This window comes from Ochotona curzoniae, unplaced genomic scaffold, assembly GCF_017591425.1.
Source record: "Ochotona curzoniae isolate NIBS_2020 unplaced genomic scaffold, NIBS_Ocur_1.0 patch61, whole genome shotgun sequence".
NCBI classification, from domain to species: domain Eukaryota; kingdom Metazoa; phylum Chordata; class Mammalia; order Lagomorpha; family Ochotonidae; genus Ochotona; species Ochotona curzoniae.
In genome coordinates this window covers 47,373-65,758 of record NW_024467041.1, presented here as the reverse complement: position 1 = coordinate 65,758, position 18,386 = coordinate 47,373, and the positions used below count along the sequence as shown (strand labels likewise).

General features: G+C 35.4%; 1 protein-coding gene across 14 annotated transcripts in view; it reads right to left on the bottom strand.

The window, feature by feature from the left end:
- Positions 1 to 18,386, bottom strand: part of LOC121168141 (cyclic AMP-dependent transcription factor ATF-2) — an 86,722-nt gene that overhangs the window by 20,965 nt on the left and 47,371 nt on the right. For 6 of the 14 annotated variants that reach the window (XM_040997946.1, XM_040997958.1, XM_040997947.1 and 3 more), the window contains 6 exons: positions 17,643 to 17,739; positions 14,626 to 14,744; positions 14,365 to 14,493; positions 10,291 to 10,469; positions 9,510 to 9,624; positions 7,972 to 8,058 (listed from right to left, as the gene is read on the bottom strand). In XM_040997946.1, the coding sequence (XP_040853880.1) occupies positions 7,972 to 8,058; positions 9,510 to 9,624; positions 10,291 to 10,469; positions 14,365 to 14,493; positions 14,626 to 14,744; positions 17,643 to 17,739 (726 nt within the window). Of the gene's footprint in view, positions 1 to 7,971; positions 8,099 to 9,509; positions 9,625 to 10,290; positions 10,470 to 13,355; positions 13,359 to 14,364; positions 14,494 to 14,625; positions 14,745 to 17,642; positions 17,740 to 18,386 lie in introns of those variants that run through there. The other 8 variants (XM_040997956.1, XM_040997957.1, XM_040997953.1 and 5 more) reach the window with 3 other exon arrangements.

Here is an 18,386-nt window from a genome sequence, read left to right as displayed (position 1 = left end):
CTGAAATGCAAACATCATTGAACAAAATAAGACTCAAGAACCAGTTCCTATTTTGTATCCAAATGCAACTCTCAATGTAGTCTAGTACTACCAGAGGATTCTTACTGTTTATAATCAACTTTAATAGTAAAACAACAACAACATTGTTAACAGGAAATAACTACCTTGGCTCAACTAAAGCAACAACATATCATTAGCTTCCCTTCACCTTTTCTCCTTCAGTTCATCCCTGTCCCTTACATCCCAACCTTGTTAGGCTCCATCCGTATTCTAAGACCTAACCCTCTTTTCCAGATTGTTTGATGCCAATAGTACTTCCATGGACAATGACTCCAGGTTGCATTTTTAGGTCACAGTGCTGCTATAGCTGGATATTTTGCCGCTAGATCTTCCCTGTCCCAAGATTTAATACCAAGTCTATCCCTTTAATCAGATTCTTATATTCTGTTTTGCTAGTAAACAGAATTCTATCTGACTTTGAGAATATGACAGATCTAGTGTTATAAAGAGGCTTTACACACTTAGCACTTACCTCCAATAAGATGCAATTAGAATGAAGCTTCTTATCCTATCTCCAAAACTGTCATACGTGACTACCTTATCTCCCAACCAGGCAGTAAACTGTCAAGAACAGAGGTTGTTTTATATCTTCATATATCCCTTTTAACATTTGGTATATTGATTTGCTATCCAGGTACACAAGAAACACACTTGCTAAAGACAGGAGTGGGTTTTGAGGAGAATGGGAACTTGTAAATTTTAAGGTACTTTTACTGTTAGGATCTATAAATATGAAGTAATCACTACAAACTAATAACACTGTAGCATCTCAGCAATGAAAGAGATTTCAGGCAGCTGAGCAACCTATGTCTACTACTGCTGAGACTGCTCTTAAAAACGGAGATGGTGTTACTGCATCCTGAGACCAAAATAAATGCTATTACAAAAATCTGAGTCAGAGATAATGTTTGTCACATTTTCTTAAGATCCAGCCTCAGGGGCCCGAAGTGGTAGCGCAGTGGTTAAGGTCCTCACCTTGCACACCCGGGATCCCATATGGGCACCAGTTCTATCCCGGCAGCCCCACTTCCCTTCCAGCTCCCTGCCTGTGGCCTGGGAAAGCAGTCGAGGACGGCCCAAAGCTTTGGGAACCTGCACCCGCGTGGGAGACCCGGAAGAGGCTCCTGGCTTCGGATCGGCATAGTATTGGCCGTTGCGCTCACTTGGGGAGTGAATCATCGGACGGAAGATCTTCCTCTCTGTCTCTCCTCTCTGTATATCTGCCTTTCCAATGAAAAAATAATAAAAATAAATCTTAAAAAAAAAAATAAAAAAAAATAAATCTTAAAAAAAAAAGATCCAGCCTCAGGTGTATAATTGGGAAAAGGGAGGCTACAGAAAAGAAACGATGGTGTAAGAACACACTGCGTCCTCCCACTATTTCTCAAACTTCCCAAAAGTAAAAACAAACAAAAATCTGGAATATTAAATGCAAATAATACCAATTCTTAGCAATCATGCCTTTCTTCCTTCCTGAGTATTAAAAAAAAAAATGTGGCAGAGAAAAGCTTTTGAAGAAGGTCTCCAATCAATTCCAGTATAACTGCTTTCATAGCAATTCAACAAACTTTAGAAACAAAAATTTACAATTTAAAAATTTGCCCTCTACATTTATCTTCTCACTAGAACGCATTTTGTCCAGATTGCTTTAAAAAAACATATATAAAATGGCAACAAGAACTTCACCCCAGCCCGTAATGACACCTGGATGCTAGTGGATAGTTTCCGGGGGGAAGCCCAAGAATCAGATGAGTTTCTACCCTCGTGTATTTTTATAATTGTTCTTAGGAGGCGTCTTAAGCACTGGTTTGGCCACAGATGTATTTAGCATGTAAAATATGTTAAAGACCACATCATACTTTGTATTTCTCACAATATAGACAAGATCGCTAGTTCCTTCCTTCCTGTCTTCTTTTTTTCTAAGGTATCACAGAAAAAGTTGGCAGAACTGAAAGGTGAGGTTATTTTGGTACAAAAAAAATGAAATGTCAGCATGGTTTGTTCATAATACGTAATTCCCATGAACTTTCTGAAGACCCTGTTTCAGTAGCTAGGAGACAGGAAATTAGAAAGCAAGTAACTGATTAGACAATGTGGAAGCTGACGAATGGAAACTTAAGTTACAGGAATTTTCAAATAAGTAGCTCACTGGCATCAGATTAGAATATTTAGGGAAATGATCAAGAAGAATGTTTTCATACAAAGACAGAAATTCACAGGTCTGGACATTGTAAACAGAGTCCAGGAGAAGAGTCCAGAGAAATGGTCAGGCTGCAGAGAGGCATAGTTTATAAGTCGACTATTAGAGATCAAAATAGACTAGATGCAGCTTGCTTTTCAGCCTAAACACTGTGCATAAATACAATTAAAAGCTGAGATGTAAGGCTTTGTAAATTACGTACTGGTGAAACATTCTTAAGTCCTTAGGTAGAAAACAGAATGGAAGAGCATTTAAAGTTTCAGAATCAAGACCTTAACTCTTAGAATTAATGAAATACAGTAACTGTACCTAGGGGAGTCTGAAGTACATAAACATCACTCTCCCAAACAGTGGTCAGAGGGGAACATGACTACCTCACAGAGCACTTAACAACAGCACCAGTATTCATTTACTACCCCCCTTGACTGCCCAAGGGTATACAGCACTCATCCAGTGAGGGAGAGCTAATGTTTGCTCCATGCTGTTACAATGAATCTGACTCCAAAACTGTGCCAGAGTATAAAATGTAAGAAAATGTTTCTAAGAGTTAATTAACATAGCTCCATAGTGTAAAAACGTTTGTAATCTAAAACATTTTAAAATGAGTTAGGTGAAAAAAAGTTGTCTTTTTCATTCACAGATTTTATAATTAACATAAGGACATTATTTGCCCTTGTAAATTTGCTAAAGAGTATCTTAAAGAACAAACAATGATATTTTAAAAATTGATACTTTTTCTCAATAGAGAAATTTAATACAAGATGAATATGTAGAGAAATTAGTTTTAAAGGGTGCACTTTCCAACACATTCAATGAAATCTGCCTATTTTAAATATAAAGGCACACAACATTTTAAAGAAAACATTACTAAGAAGTATACTAATACATTAATATTATTTACAGTTACTGTTTAATCATGTAAAGTTTAGCTACTATATTAAAAACTTTTCTTTCCTAGAGATGTAAACTGTGTCAATTCAAACATGAGTAGTTTGTTATACTGATCAATTTGATACATCCACATTAAGAGGTGATCTGCTAAAAATTAATTTGTCTATGTTGCACCCTTGAAAATAATTTTTTTCACATCTGTCAGAACTTGGAAGGAACAAACTACTCCATCATAGTTCAAAGAAAAAAAGAAATTTTTGGAAAAACAATTTATGAAAAAGTCAGATCCATATTTCATGTCTGCCACAAAAGCTCATCGGAGTAATAACCCTCCTTCTCCTGGGTGTTATCCTACCATCTGCTGCTCTATTACTTATCTTTATTTTGCAACTAATTAACAGCATAATCTTCTAAATTCAGCAAGTTAATTATCATTATTGTGGTCTTTGCAGCATCATCAGTCCTCATGAAGTCTTGTCTCCCCACCCCCAGAGAACATATGAAAATGAAGGAGGTTGGAAGAGGGTCTGTTTCTATGGAGTGGGCTCATTAGGTGTTTGCTGATTAGCTTGGCATGCAGAGGCAGGTCAGAGGAATTCTGCTGAACATGAGGTTCCATGCAGGGCCCCAACCAAGTTAATGCAGGTTTCTGAACATTTGCCAGGATGCCCTCTGCTAGCTCTTGATAGAAACCCCTGCAGAAAACCTACTGGCTGCCTGCTGTGTGCAAGGATATTTCTCAGTTTGTCACACAAGTCTTAAAGCAATGATGCCTTACTTTCCTAAACCTTCTTGAACAAAACTCCCAGATGATTAACACCTAAAACAATCTGGCAAGGTATGATGTAACTCTGTATAAAACAGCAGGTCACGCAATTTTTCTGTACCATTAAAAAGTACTACATAATTTTGTGTCTGTGGGGCCTCATCCCCATTTCTTTATCATATTCTTACTTTTCCAAAGGCTAAAAAAACTGTTATTTGAAAAAAAAGCTGAAATGTTTTCCTGTAGTGAAACAAAAGCAAATGTCTTATTTTAGTATTTGCAATAAGCAAAAGCATGATACATATATAACATTTTCCTATAAGCATCTGACATGTAAGTCAGGTAATACTAAAGGCACCATTGGTTATCCCAGCATACAAGATACATTTCTCTCCAGCTCTTCTAATCTGGCGTTGCTCTCACATTATTTTTCAACCACAAGTCACTTTAGCATAATTAACAACTATACTACACAGTATGTCACTAGCAGATTGTGACTGCAAAGGTCAAATAAGTTTTTGACAAAGATGAAGAACTCCAAAATCATCCTGTTTAAAATATTTTCAGAGCCGAAAACTAGTAGCACCACCAGCAATACAAAATCCAACTGAAACAGTAAAAAAGAAATGATAGGTATGGAGTGGGCTGGGGGCTGGGGCTGGGTGAACAGGCAGAAGAAATGCTTAATAATTAATAAGAATCTAGGCAGGGTTGGGGGAATATCCAGCCCACCAGTTGTGTAAGGCCTGCAAAAAAAAAAAAAAAGTGATCTGGCCCTGCCACAGTAACCACAGGTGGGATATGAAATTCTGTAAATATATGGTAGACTTATTTCGAAGTTGATACTTTAGTACGGTTCATGAATGCTGTTACCAACATCCAAATAGTCTTTGGCAGAAAACAGGTTTTTCATCCCTGATATGATGTGTGAGTTGGGAATCAGGCATTTGGTGAGTTTGTTTCTGGAATTCTGTTATAGGAAAGAACCAAGTTCTAGAATCATTCTTCTGCTCATTAAGAAAGCTCTGTGCATGGGATACAAATCAACACATCTTTCTGCAGTTGGGATGACACGCTTTCCATTTGGTAAGTCCACTGAGATCTTGGAAGCCTAATACATTGATGACACTGATGTTTTAACTTCAAACTTACAAATAAACTGTAACTATTTGGCATTTTATGCTCTAAAAGTATTCAAAATAATTTGCAGACTAAGAAATAGATTCCCCGTGGATTTCCATTTCAAATATTTAATAGATGATTTTAGTTTTAAGCAATTTCAAAGTCTCTTTACTTAATCACAATTGGACACTCTTGTTTATTATGTCAATGAAACAAGCAATCACCTAAGACGGCTTTTTTTTATACTGGAAAGATTCTAACAAGATAGTTAATTGGATTGTTAAATTTTAGTGGAGCATTCTGTGACTCTCCATGCTATTTGTGGGTCTTTGACCAGTGATTGTTGTTCATACATAAACTTAAAGAAAGTTACTGCTTTAAGTTTTTAACATACACGTATTATAACACTATTATTCTTAACTCAATTTCCTAGCAGCCTAAAAGAAGAAAATATTCTGGTTAGAGTTCTGTTTAATGGTTTATAGCAATACGGTCTACTGTAAGAATCCAAAGTAATTCCTTGAACTGAATTTGTTCCTTTTGAATTAACATAAGCCTACTCAATATGTAAACATATGATGTTTTTATATTTCTGCTTAATCTATAGTCACTGTGTGGCAAATTAAACTGCATTTTCCATTAATCGGTATGTTTAACACAAAGTATAAAAAACATTTCTACAGAAGCTCCTTTGTTATCGGGTGAAGAAAAGTCACCTTAATATCACCAAAAATCTGATCCAAACACACAATGAATGATGTAACAAATTTTCCCCTTGCGCCTTATTATTATTATTATACATTTTTCTTTCTCTTTTCCTTCCTTCCTTTCTTTCTCCCTCCTTCCCTTCCTTTATCTGAAAGATCTTCCAACTGTTGGTTCACTTCTCACTTGCCACAACAGCTGGGGCTGGGCTGGGCTAGGCTGAAGCCAGGAGGCTGGAACTCAACCTGAGTCTCCTAGTTGACAAGGACTTGGGTACATGAGGCATCCCCTGTCACGTTCTAGGGTGTGCATTAGCAGGAAGCTGGAATTGGAAATGAAGCTAAGACCTGAAGCCAAACACTCTTAATATGAGATTCAGGTGTCCTAAGGGCATTGTCATCTCTTTTATCTGTTCTTCATCTTAAAACTTATTTTCTCTCTCTTTTCTGTCTCTACTGCTCTGCCTCTAAAGTACATGAAAATAAATAAATAAACATTTAAAAATGTATGTATTTATGTATCTAAAAGAGACTAAGGATAAAAGTTCCCATCTGCCAGTTCATTCTCCAAATACCGATCATGGCTGACCTGGGCTGGGACAGAACTGGAGCCAGAATCTTTGCAGCTTCTCTCCTGGGTAGTAAGAATACCAAACATTTGATCATCACCACTATCCTAAATGCTGGCCAAATGCATGCATCTCATCCCTACTCTCTTGGGTTTTTATGTTCTTTTTCACTGTGCTTGATAACCAGGGGCTGGTGTTGTGGCATAGTAGGCAAAGCCAATGCCTCAAATGCCAGCATCCCATGTGGTCAACAGTTCACTTTCTGTCTATTTTGTTTTCAACCCAGATCCCTGCTAATGGCCTAGGAAAAGCACAGAAGATGATTCAAAAGCTTAGGCCTCTGCCATCCACGTGAGAGCCCCAGATGAAGCGCCCAGCTCCTGGCTTCGGCCTGCTTCAGTCCTGTTGTCATGGCTACCTGAGGAGTGAACCAGAGGATGGAAGATCTGTCTCTAACTCTCTCTGGAACTCTGAATTTTAATTAATTAAATAAACCTTTACAGAATCTAAAGTGATTTTACACTTCTCAACTACTTGTTCATTTAGAAGTCAGGATTGGGAATACCACCTCACAAATCATATAAAACCTGAGAAATCATCTGTCTGGCTCTGCCAGGCAACTGCAGGTGGCACTTGAAATCTGATAAAACTACAGCATGGTAATGTTTAAGTATAGTATAGTCAATGAAAAATGTTCTAAACATTCAAATGGTCCTTGGTAGAAAAGGGTTCCCTATGCAACAGATGGTTAGATAAGTTTTCCTATTATTTGCACCAAAGGAGTGCAAATAATTTAAAAGTCTTGCAATACATAATTTTTCATGTGTAAAAATTTATGTTACCAATTTGGTACCTGGAGAAGAACTGAAACAAACATTATCTAATAATCACTTATGCACTGATTTCCTAAGAAAATAAAAATGTATTAAGAATTAGCCTGCATTTTATTTCACTAACATTATTAGTTCTTAGTAGTAGCTTCAGACATTACACCAAGAAAATCAGGAAGTTTTATAGGGCTAAGTGTGGCCATGGACATGAAAGCTTAATCCATTTACTTTGTAGATGAGGAATATATTTCAGAAAAGTTACAGTGGATTGATTAAAGATGGTGAATAGCAGAAATGGATTAAAATTAAAACACATGTCTTTCAATTCCTACTACAGCTTATTTCTTCAAATAACACTAATTTATTAGTACTTGAAGCACAACAGAAAAACATGTGATTTTCATTTTATGTATCATACACAAATGCTTGACTATATGAATTCTATTTGCAAGTTTGGAAAAAAAAAAACCTGTACAACCACTTATTTCAGCACTGTACTGGTGATCAGATCTAAGATCAGCTGTAATACCCCTGGCTTCCAGCAGGAGGAGAAAGAGCTTGTGTAAAAAGTCACAGCAAGAAACCAAATCAATCAGAAACAGTAACTTTACTCCCAATTTACCTAATTTATTTTACTACCACTAACAAGTGGCACTTACTAACTATACTGACTGGAAGCTTTTCTTCACCAATTTTCTTTCTACAGCACGGCCAGAGTCCATAACTTTTGAAAAATGTGATATAAACTGCATTTTAAACAACTTTTTATGGAAAAAAAAAACACATTCAGAACAGGCTTGAGAGAGTTACAGAATAAAAACCTGCTTACCATTTTTGCTTCTGACTGCACTGGCTGGGGAGAGGAAGGACCTGGGATTCCTGGAACACTAGGCACCATGGTGACTGGCCGAACAAGCTACACAAAGAAAATGCAAAGGAGAATTGCTGGAGAATACCTTCAAAATAAGATTTGTATTTCATTGGTACAATGGTTGTTACAGCACTTTAAGATTTTATAACAGACCACTATAAGTCTATTTCTGCTTGATTATATATCTACATCATACTCCTGGTGATTTTATAGGCTGTTGTCACACTTTCACTTTGATTTCAACAAGGTTAAACCTTGTGACAGTGAGTTATAAAAACAATTTCCCAATACACCTTGCTTTTCTAAAATAGATTTCCTAGGTCCGGCACAGTGGCATAGTAAGCTAAGCCTCCACCTGCAGTGCCAGCATCTCTTACAGATACGATTGTGTTCTGGTTGTTCCACTCTCAATCTGACTCCCTGCTTGTGGTCCAAGTCTTCGGGCCCTGCATCCACATGGCAGACCACAGGGCAGAAGCCTGTGGCCCAAATTCGGCCTGGCCCAACCCCAAGCACATCAAGAATGAAGCAGCAGATGGAACATCTTAACTCTGCCTTTACAATAAACAATAAATCTTATAAAAACATTTTCTAAAACAGGTTTTCAATATATTAACATAATTTACACTGAAAACCAAAGTGTAGTAATTTCTCAAATAATTTACCCCTTTATATTTTATTTGTCTTTCCACTGAAAGGACAGTTATTATATAAACTGTATCTTTCATATCCAGTTGCTTTCATCACAGGTACATTTAACAGAATAACCAAGTCATCTTAAATATATGGTAATAAAATTTCTTCCCTCATAAATGAAGAAGCAGACATACTATGAGTCTTTAAAAAATCTTTCAAGGACGCATTTTGTAAGCAAAGTCTGTATGAAAAAGATGTATTACCTCAATGTTAATTTTGGATATTTAGATCACTTGGAAGAATTAGTGAATTCTTAAAATATAAAAGTGTAGTTTTACTATATTCCTGGAAGTAAAACCTCACCAACAGTGTGGAATGCTATTGTAAGTAGGCTGTTAAAAATAAGCTCAAAAAAGTATATCATAAATGATTACAATGTACTGACCAATGATATGTATCTACAAGAAAAAGTTATCATTTTATATAATTACACAATATCTAAAGCTTGGAATAAGATTTCCAGAGGAGAATAACAGATTAAAAAATTGTCATGTCATAAATAATTTAGATGAAGATGTCAATCTGAATTTTGCAAATTTAGTCAATTAAAATGTGAATAAGTAGTGAAGATATTGATGTAAAAAAAAAAAAAACAAGGAAAGCAAGATTACTGAACTATGTGCCCTTGAATCACAGAGGCTATTAAGCAAATAGCAATGAATAACTACCACTTACCATTAAAACGTACTTTCCTAAGTTCAGCTTCAGAAGTCAACCAAGTAGTTTCAGCTCTACTTCTAATTACTTAATACAGGCCAGTTTCATTATAAAAATTTAAACAGTCTAAATTTGTAACTTACTGGGACTGCAGCTGGAACATGCACATTAGAACTTGTAATTGATGCAGGAATAGCAACAGGCATGGTTTGTCCATTAGGAAGATGTAACAGAAGAGGAAATGGGCCTGGCACAGGGCTAAGGAAAACAAAAGAAGCGAAAAGAAAGGAAACAGATTCATAGCAACCATCTCTTAAAAACACAGTGACATTTTTACTTCTATTATTATAGCATTTACAAATAAATTTCATGAGCATTACAAGCTGCGAAAACCAAATTACCATTAATTAAATCTTAAATGTATTGTGAGTGTATCAGTGTTTAAAAAAAATGGGAGCAAATTCCAGTTTGCAAGATGAGAAAAATTCTTACCAGAGAGGTCATAGGAACTACTATTTTTTAAAAGACTTATTATTTATTTGGAAGGCAGAGGGATGCAGAGAGGGAGAAGCAGAGGCAGAGGTGGAGACACAAACATCTTCCATCGATTCATTAACTCCTTAAAGGCCACAGTAGCCAGGGCTAGGACAGGCCAAAGGCAGGAGCCAGGAATGCCATCCTGATCTTTCCACAGGAGTGGCAGGCATCCAAATACTCGGGACACCTTGTGTAGCCTTCCCAGGCACATTAGCAGAAAGCTGGACTGGAAGTGGAGTATTCAGGACTTGAATTGCGATATGGATAGTGGTAATTTAACTGCTGGTGGGCCCTAGAAATTTCATTCAAGAACTGAAAGACATGTCATCTTGTGAAATTTCATATTTCTGTCTGAGACAGCGGGAAGGCAGAAGAGCCATCACTTACACAATTGGCCTGTTGGAGGACGGTGCCTGTGTGATTACAGTACTAGAGGTTGGTGAAGGTACTGCCTGCTGAATAATTACACTTGAATCAGAACTTGTAAGCAGCACATTGGGAACTTGTAATGATGCTGGGCGAACAATAGCTGATGTGGGCTGTGCAGTTTGTGCCAATGGTACTTCCTGTTTGAGAGAACCAAAGGGTGGCATTTAAAATGACATTCATTCATTTTTCTTAGTGAATACAATATACACACACACTTGTGAACACATCCACAGGGTAATGCTTAAGCACTCAAAGTAAACTGCTATCTGAAAAAACTAAAAGGAAGTTTTGGAAATAGCTGTAAAGGTTCAAAGGCAATATTCAATTAATAAAAACCCTAATTTTAAAAAAACATTTTTTTTCAAGGACAGCTCATTTTTACTGTAAATTCATAACTATGTTAGGTTAATTATTTGGCAATGATTCTGTGAGAATATTAGTGAAAAAGTAAAAATATAATCCATTCCCGTGGATTGTAAAACTTAGAATCCAGAAAAGACTGCCTGGGTCTCATCCTCATTTTACTGTACAAAGAGAAAACAGGTCCAGACAGACTGTACTATGATTAAAACAAAGCCAATGACAGAATGTTAAACTGTTTGCTAATCTGAGGTAGGCTGTTCTTTCTATAGCAAAAACTTCTCAATATCAAAAAAATCAAGTAATAAATCCAGTAATAAAAACAAGAATGAGGACAATCCAAATCATGGAAGCTAGAATTTGTGATGTAGCCAGTAACCTCAAGTTAAACTCACCCGAGTTTAACAGATAACTAAACACAGAGATTAAGTATCTTATCTGAAATTTCTTAACCAGTTAGTATAAAAGTTAGTCTCCTGTGATCTTCTGAATATGCTTTTATGCTACCACTTACTTTTAAATTTTACAAATTATACCGGAAGGATAAACTAGTCCTATTATAGCTGCACTTATTTAACATGTTTGAGAACTTACATCCTAATGGAACAAGAGATGATAGAGACAGTAAATAGGAAACAAACAAGAAAATAACAGACTAATAAATGTTATAGAATAATAAATGCAACATGGTAAGACAGTGAAAGATCTCTGAGAAAAAGAGTTGGTGGAACTGGAGGAAACAGTGAGAGGAGGTAGCTCTCAACAATGGCATTTATATCAAACCAAAAGGATAAAGAATAACACACTTTAGGGTGAAGAACATAAAATAAAAAGCTAGTAATGGATGATGAACTCAGCAGAGTGGTACATGTGTAGGCAGATAATCCAGATCACAAAGGGTAAATGCTAAAGAATAAAATTAAAATGGCAAAGGAGATAGAAGTGGGAAGTCCAATTGCCAAGCTGACTGCTAATACTCCAAATAAAAGATGATGCTCAAAGTGGTGACACTGAACACAAACTGAAGAGGACAAAATTTGACATATATTTTGCAAGTAGGGCTCATAAACTTTGCTGTTGCTTTTAGTGTGAACAAAAAGAAGGAATTAGGATGCTCCCTAAACTCCTGGCTTGAGGAACTAGGAAGAAAAAGCAAACTTATCAAGATGAACAAAATGGGAGAACAAATTAGGGCTCTAACAGATGTCTGAAGTTTAAGAAGTCTACGAAACATAGAAGTATCTAGATGGAGTTGATTTAAATTTATGTTACCAGCACAGACTTTTTTTTTTAGATTTTCTTTCATTTTTATCAGATTTACACAGAAAAGGAAAGACGCAGAAAGATCTTCAACTCACTGGTTCACTCCCCAAGTGGCAGCAATGGCTAGAGCTTAGCCATTCTGAACTTTGAAGCCAGGAGTCTCCTCTGGATATCCCACATGGGTACAGGGGTCCAAGGATTGGAGCCTTCCTTTGCTGCTTTTGCACGCTTAAGCAGGAAGCAGGACAGGAAATGGAACAGCTGGGACATGAACTGGTACACATGGGATACTGGCATTGCAGGTGGAGGATTAGTGCCAGCCCCTAGAGATGTGCTTTAAATATAGGGTCCGGATGGCATCAGTTGAGGAATAGGCTCAGAGCTGATTTTTTACAACTTACCATAGCTATGATCTACCCAGTGGGAGTCCTGAGTGACTGAGGAATATGGAAAAAAGGAATGCCTCCAAAATGGTGCTGAAGCAGCCACAGTGAAAAACTGTGTGGAGGGATTGAAATGTTTTCTAAGAAGGTGGATCTCAAGGATTTTATAGCAATGTTAGTAACTATAACAATGTGGAAAAAAATTTATGTTCAAAACCAACAGAATTAAATATATGAAGATAATGATAACATAAGGTACAGGTATTAAGCATGTATGCAATAGCCAGGGTTGGTTCGGGCAGAAGTTAAAAGCTAAGGATTCATTTACTTAAACCATCATCTGCTGCCTCCTAGGTGCCTTAGCAGGAAGCTGTATTGGAAGCAAAGTAGTTGGTACTCAAACCAGTACTCCATGACGGGGTGGATTCCAAGTGCTGGTTTCACCTGATGTGCCACAATACCTGCCACCTCATTTGTTTCTATTGTTCCAGTGTTTATACGAGCATGCTTTTAAAATCAGAAGAATAAAATGAAAAGAAAAATAACTTAAAAAAAAAACCTGTAAGATCAAATTCCTAGGTGAGAAGTTACTTCAGACAGAAGAAATTGCTATCATCACAGGAAATGACAGTCCCATGTATGTTACTCCACCTAAAGACTTTGTAATGGGATAAGATGTGAAGGGTGATGTCAGTGATACTAATGATTTTGATATGGTGCCTGGGCTAATGTGTCTGTATTCTAACAGAAAAGTTAAAAAGCAAACAAGAATAAATAGTAAAAAAAAAAAAGTCTTATAAAATAAGAATATAGAGAATATTTATATAATTGCACAGTATGTGTTTCACATTAACTATTACTAGAAACAATAAAAAAGTTAAAAAAAAATCCCAAAGTTTATGGAGTAAAAAACTATAGCAAGTCAGGCTAATTTACTGAAGAAACAGGTAATTCTACATATCTTTTATGTGTAGGCTATGCCACCAACAGCCTATGTGTATAGGTTGATGAATGCACATTCTATGATATTCACACGTTAAAAAATATCATCAACTGAACATGTCCCATTTGTTCAATGACACAAAACTACAACTGTATTTCTTCATAAGTAACTGCTCAGCCATGGTAGGTGGAGTCCAAAAAATTATGGCTTTAGGAAAAACATATAAGAATATCATCTCTTTTTATGTCCCATTTGTCCTTATTTGTAAACACATGGTACTCCTAAATAGGTGCACTTTCTATGTGCTCACGAACAAAAAACTAATCAAGTAGTACCCATAACCACAACTGTGGCCCATGTGGTCCCAGGTTAGAGGGTCCTCCGGATGGTATCATCGTCTCAGTTGCAGCTACTCAATATCCACAGATGAGAATAACCAGTTCTTTACCCTTTGAAATCCTACATAATCACTGTTCATATAACTTACTAGATAATTAAGCTGTTGGTTTGAAATCCTTGGATACCAGAAATCTTCAAAAAAAACTCATGAAGAAGGTATGTCATGAAAAAAAAAATCAAACATTCATATTGAACTATTCATCAAAATAAATTTCTCCATAAACTTAAATAATTTCATCTAAAAGTAACTAACCAGTAAATTCAGAAAAACTAAGTTAAGTGACACATTTACATTCCCCTTTCAAAACAAACTTTACCTAGCATAACTATTCTCCCCTACAATTTCTTTCTAAGTTGATTATTTACAACATGGTGGGTAACAGCCAGGCCGAGGATCACATAAGGCCTGTGAAATCATTTCATTCAGCCCTGCCACGGCAACCACTAGTGAGACTTGAAATTCAACAAGTCTACAGAAGACCAGTTTGTACACTGATAATTTTGTATGATCCACAAATATTATAAATATCCAAATGGCAGAAAAAAGGTTTCCAACTCCTGAAAAGGGGGAATCTTCCCTGAAACAGTTGGCTATTCACAGGCTTTTACACATTAAGTACTAAACTTTACTTGGGTACCAACTTTTCCCCCTTAGTTTCTATTTCTATTGCAAACATCACTCACCTTTTCATCACTGGTCGTTGATTCTGGGTGAGGTAAAGGACTATCCTGGTGAGTTGTTTCTACAACAGAAGGCTCCTCAATTTTACTTCTTATGATGGGTGTTGCAAGAGGAGATAAATCTAGGGGCATCTAAAATGTAAACAATAAAGAAATACCACAAATTCAAACACAATCACCAAGCCTACGGTAAGAAAGTCTGAAGTATATGCTAGCAACACCTCTACTAAAAGTACTTTCTTAATCTCATGATTAACAACATACTTTTTTAATGTCATCTTCTGAAGCTTTCTTGAATTCATTCTCAAATGGACTTGCCAACTCATTAAATAAACCAACTTCTTCACAGTTTTTCAAGAATCTTGTAGGTGTTGGGGTCTGATCTGAAATAAATGTCAAGAAATAATCACACAGATTTAAATATTGTCCATATCAAGAAGCTAAAATACAATAATTTAACAAATTAGCAGGACTGGTTCAGTCACAGTTGTTAATGCTCTCTTTGCAATGACCTCTTCCCTTTAAAGCAAACAAAATTCTGTTAAATTTATGCTGCGTTTCCAGGTATTTCTTCCAACTTCGAGAACACAAAGTATGAAAGAAGTCCTCTTTTGCTCTTAGTCCACCTCTCCAGACCCTCCCTCTGAGTAGAATGGCAAAGCATCTACTCAAGAGATAAACCGCTATTGTCTAAAACAGTGATAAGAACTTTTTCAAAACTTGGCATTAAAAATTATTGTCTCAATACATGTAGTTGGGGAATACTAGACTAAGAGTATGCATATGCACTTTAACTTGGCACTTTTGCTAGACTCTCATAATACATCATGAAAGCAAACTTAAAGTAAAACATATTTGTACTAGGTAGATATTAAAGTTAGAAAAAGAAAGTGAAAGCCTTAAAAACAAAACAAACCTCTCCATATTAGTATTTACTAGATCTATTATTCAATTTTGATGCATTTTAAAAGCTTGGCTTGAGTTATACAGAATGTCTAAATAACATTTTAGTTAATTTTTAGGCAATAGAAGAATAATTAACTACATTTTTGGAACTTAAAATATTTAAGCTGTACTTCAAATTGCAGCTTATGTGTATATATGTATTGTTTACAGAACAAATGTCAGTTAAAGACAGTGTTCAAAGAAAGAAAAATTTAAGAATTTGGGTTTAGTTGTATTATTTCCAAAGCTGTTTGTTTATACTGACTAGAGTGGTAACATATTCAAATTCTGTTTTCTCTACTTTAGGGCATCAATTTTATAGGTTAAGAATCTAACCTAATCCCTTCCCCTTCCTTCCCTCCAAAGAAAGAAAGGAAGGAAGGAAGGAAGGAAGGAAGAAAGAAGGAAGAAAAGAAAAGAGAAAAAAGGAAAAAGGTATTCTACTAAGGATTATCTCTTCAGGTTTAGAAAAGAACACTCATGAGCTCATTTATGACATCAAAATGAGCATACTTGTTAACCATTGTGTCCCGCAGTGGTAACTACTAGTTTACCTTTGACCGTAACATATACAGAGTATTAACATTTTTACTACATGAAAACATAATAGCCACCAATGGGACTCATTTTTCCTATTCAGTAGACAGACCTCAGGTCAGGCCTGGCTTGGTCACTAATCATCATCAGAAGTGCTGCCCATCAGTTTGTCTTTGGCCTGCATCCTACTCCTATCTCCAAAATCATATTACATTAAGGACCCTAAGTATATATATCAGCATAAGTACCTCATGACTGAATTGATGTCAAACATAAATTTGACCCATCTCAAACTCAAAGGTTCCCTAAGCCCTTTAGCAAGCTTACGTTAAACAGAATGAAGTCTTAAAATATGTAAGCACAAATCACTTTTACTAATGACTACTGGAACTGTCAGACTTAAAATACCAACACAGACACATTGTGCTACATGCAGATTGTATATGGCTACTGATCATCAAACATCCTGCACACATCATGTAATGAATGCTAGTCAACATGTTAGTAAAATCATCACGTGCTGTGTTTCAATGTACTATGTTTTCTATTCCAATTCATATTATAAATTATGTATTTATATAAATAGTAAAATAATTTCTAGAAAGCAAATTCAAAATATTTTTGAGTTAAAATATTAAAGACAACAGGCACTGAGATTCAGAGAAAGGAGACCATCATATCTAAGGTGAATTTCCCTTTTTACCTTTTGTTGTTCTAATTATCTGATACACAGAACTGCAAAGAAATGCATTATTCATTCTTCTGTGCTTCCTTTCATTTATGAAACTGTATCTTTCCAACATAAATTATTTTTGATAAATTATGTACTTTTTGTTATTCCCAATTTCATTACAAAAGTTTTGATACTGAAAGCACAGGAAAAACCATCCAATATCTGCTGTGCTATCTATCCCAACTATTGGATATGAAAATTTGATGCATGCACTTACAGTTTAAAAGTACTAGTATTAGTAATTCCAGACTCACAAAGAGTGTAACTTAAGTTTTAGAGGAGAAAAGAGAACTTAGAGTTAATTTCAGTATTTATGATATGCAAATTCATAATTATGATAGAAAAATGTCTAAAACTTACAAAATTTTCTACAGCAATCCTTATTTATAAGAAATATAAATGCACTAAAATTATACATATTTTGTATACATGTACATAGATGTGTGTATAAATACTTACGTAGACTGTAATGCAGCATGAAATGACAATAAACCAATGCATGAACTGGGTTTCTCTTTTCACATATTATGAAAATAATTGTCTACTTGGCCAATATTGCATGTATGTAGGGCCAACATGCACAAAAAAGCACTAAGTGAATTTAGGACACCTTTCATAGTGTGCTACTAAGACAAGTGTTTTGCATGAAAAGAAACAAAATCCTAATGTAAAAATAGGTCTTGCTCTCTACCAGAAGTTCATCTTTTTCTATCTTCACACAGCCTTGTAAACCAGGTACAAGACAGCTAAAAGAAACAATGACTAAACATATTAGTTCAATTACTAGCAAACTGTAAATTTTATAGATGGCATGAATGTTCTCAGAGTTCTAATTAACTTCCATGAAGTTGATACTGAAAGCTACATGAAAACCACATAGAAAGGTGAAATGAATGGTCAGAAGGAAACATGAAAATGTAATGGGTAAAATACATGTTGTCAACATTTACTGTAAATGAAGTCACTGGGATATCACCAGACTAAAGTATTTACAGAGAATACACAAAAATTGTGCACATTCCAGGTGAAATATGTATATAAGCTATTAATAAAAGCATATACTAACCAGCCACAATGACACTGTCATTACGTGCTGGACCAAATTTCAGTGTCATCTCATGTTTATGTTTATGGACAGCCAAATGATCCTCGTTGGTAAAACGCTGTGGCAAAAAGTTTTAAAATATAGTTAAGATTTTCAATCGGACCAAATAAGTAAAATGATAAGGAAATTCATTTCCACAACATGTAAAACCACCATTAATAGTGAAATAGCCGTTTGTAAACTATAAAAGAATTTGTTGTTAGTATATACATATCAGACTTCAAATATTTGCAGAGAAACCCAATATACAATACCATTAGGTCACATAATTGATTTAAAAACATACCACTAGCATTAAGTCCTTAACTGTAATGCAACTGGAAGATAAGTTATCTTAAAAGAAAGAGAGAAGAGAGGTAAGGGAGAAGCAGGGAGAGAACGGAAAGGAGGCAGGCTGGTAGGGAGAAAGGGAATATCATTATATTCTTGAAATTGTATCTATGAACTATATTGAACCTGTTAAAAATGAAAAAAGTAAAGCTAAAAATTTTCTAAAAAACAGTATAAATTTTAATCATGTATTATTACAAATATTCCATGACACAATGGCTTTAGAAGAAACTACTCTATTTACTTAGATTAAGGTTACTTACCACTTCACTAAAAGAAAATCTTTTTAGAATTCCTTTTTTAATCCAATAAATGACAATCAAAGCACTTCATTTTAAAATAAAATTTTTAACTTAAAGTCAAAATAGTTTTCCA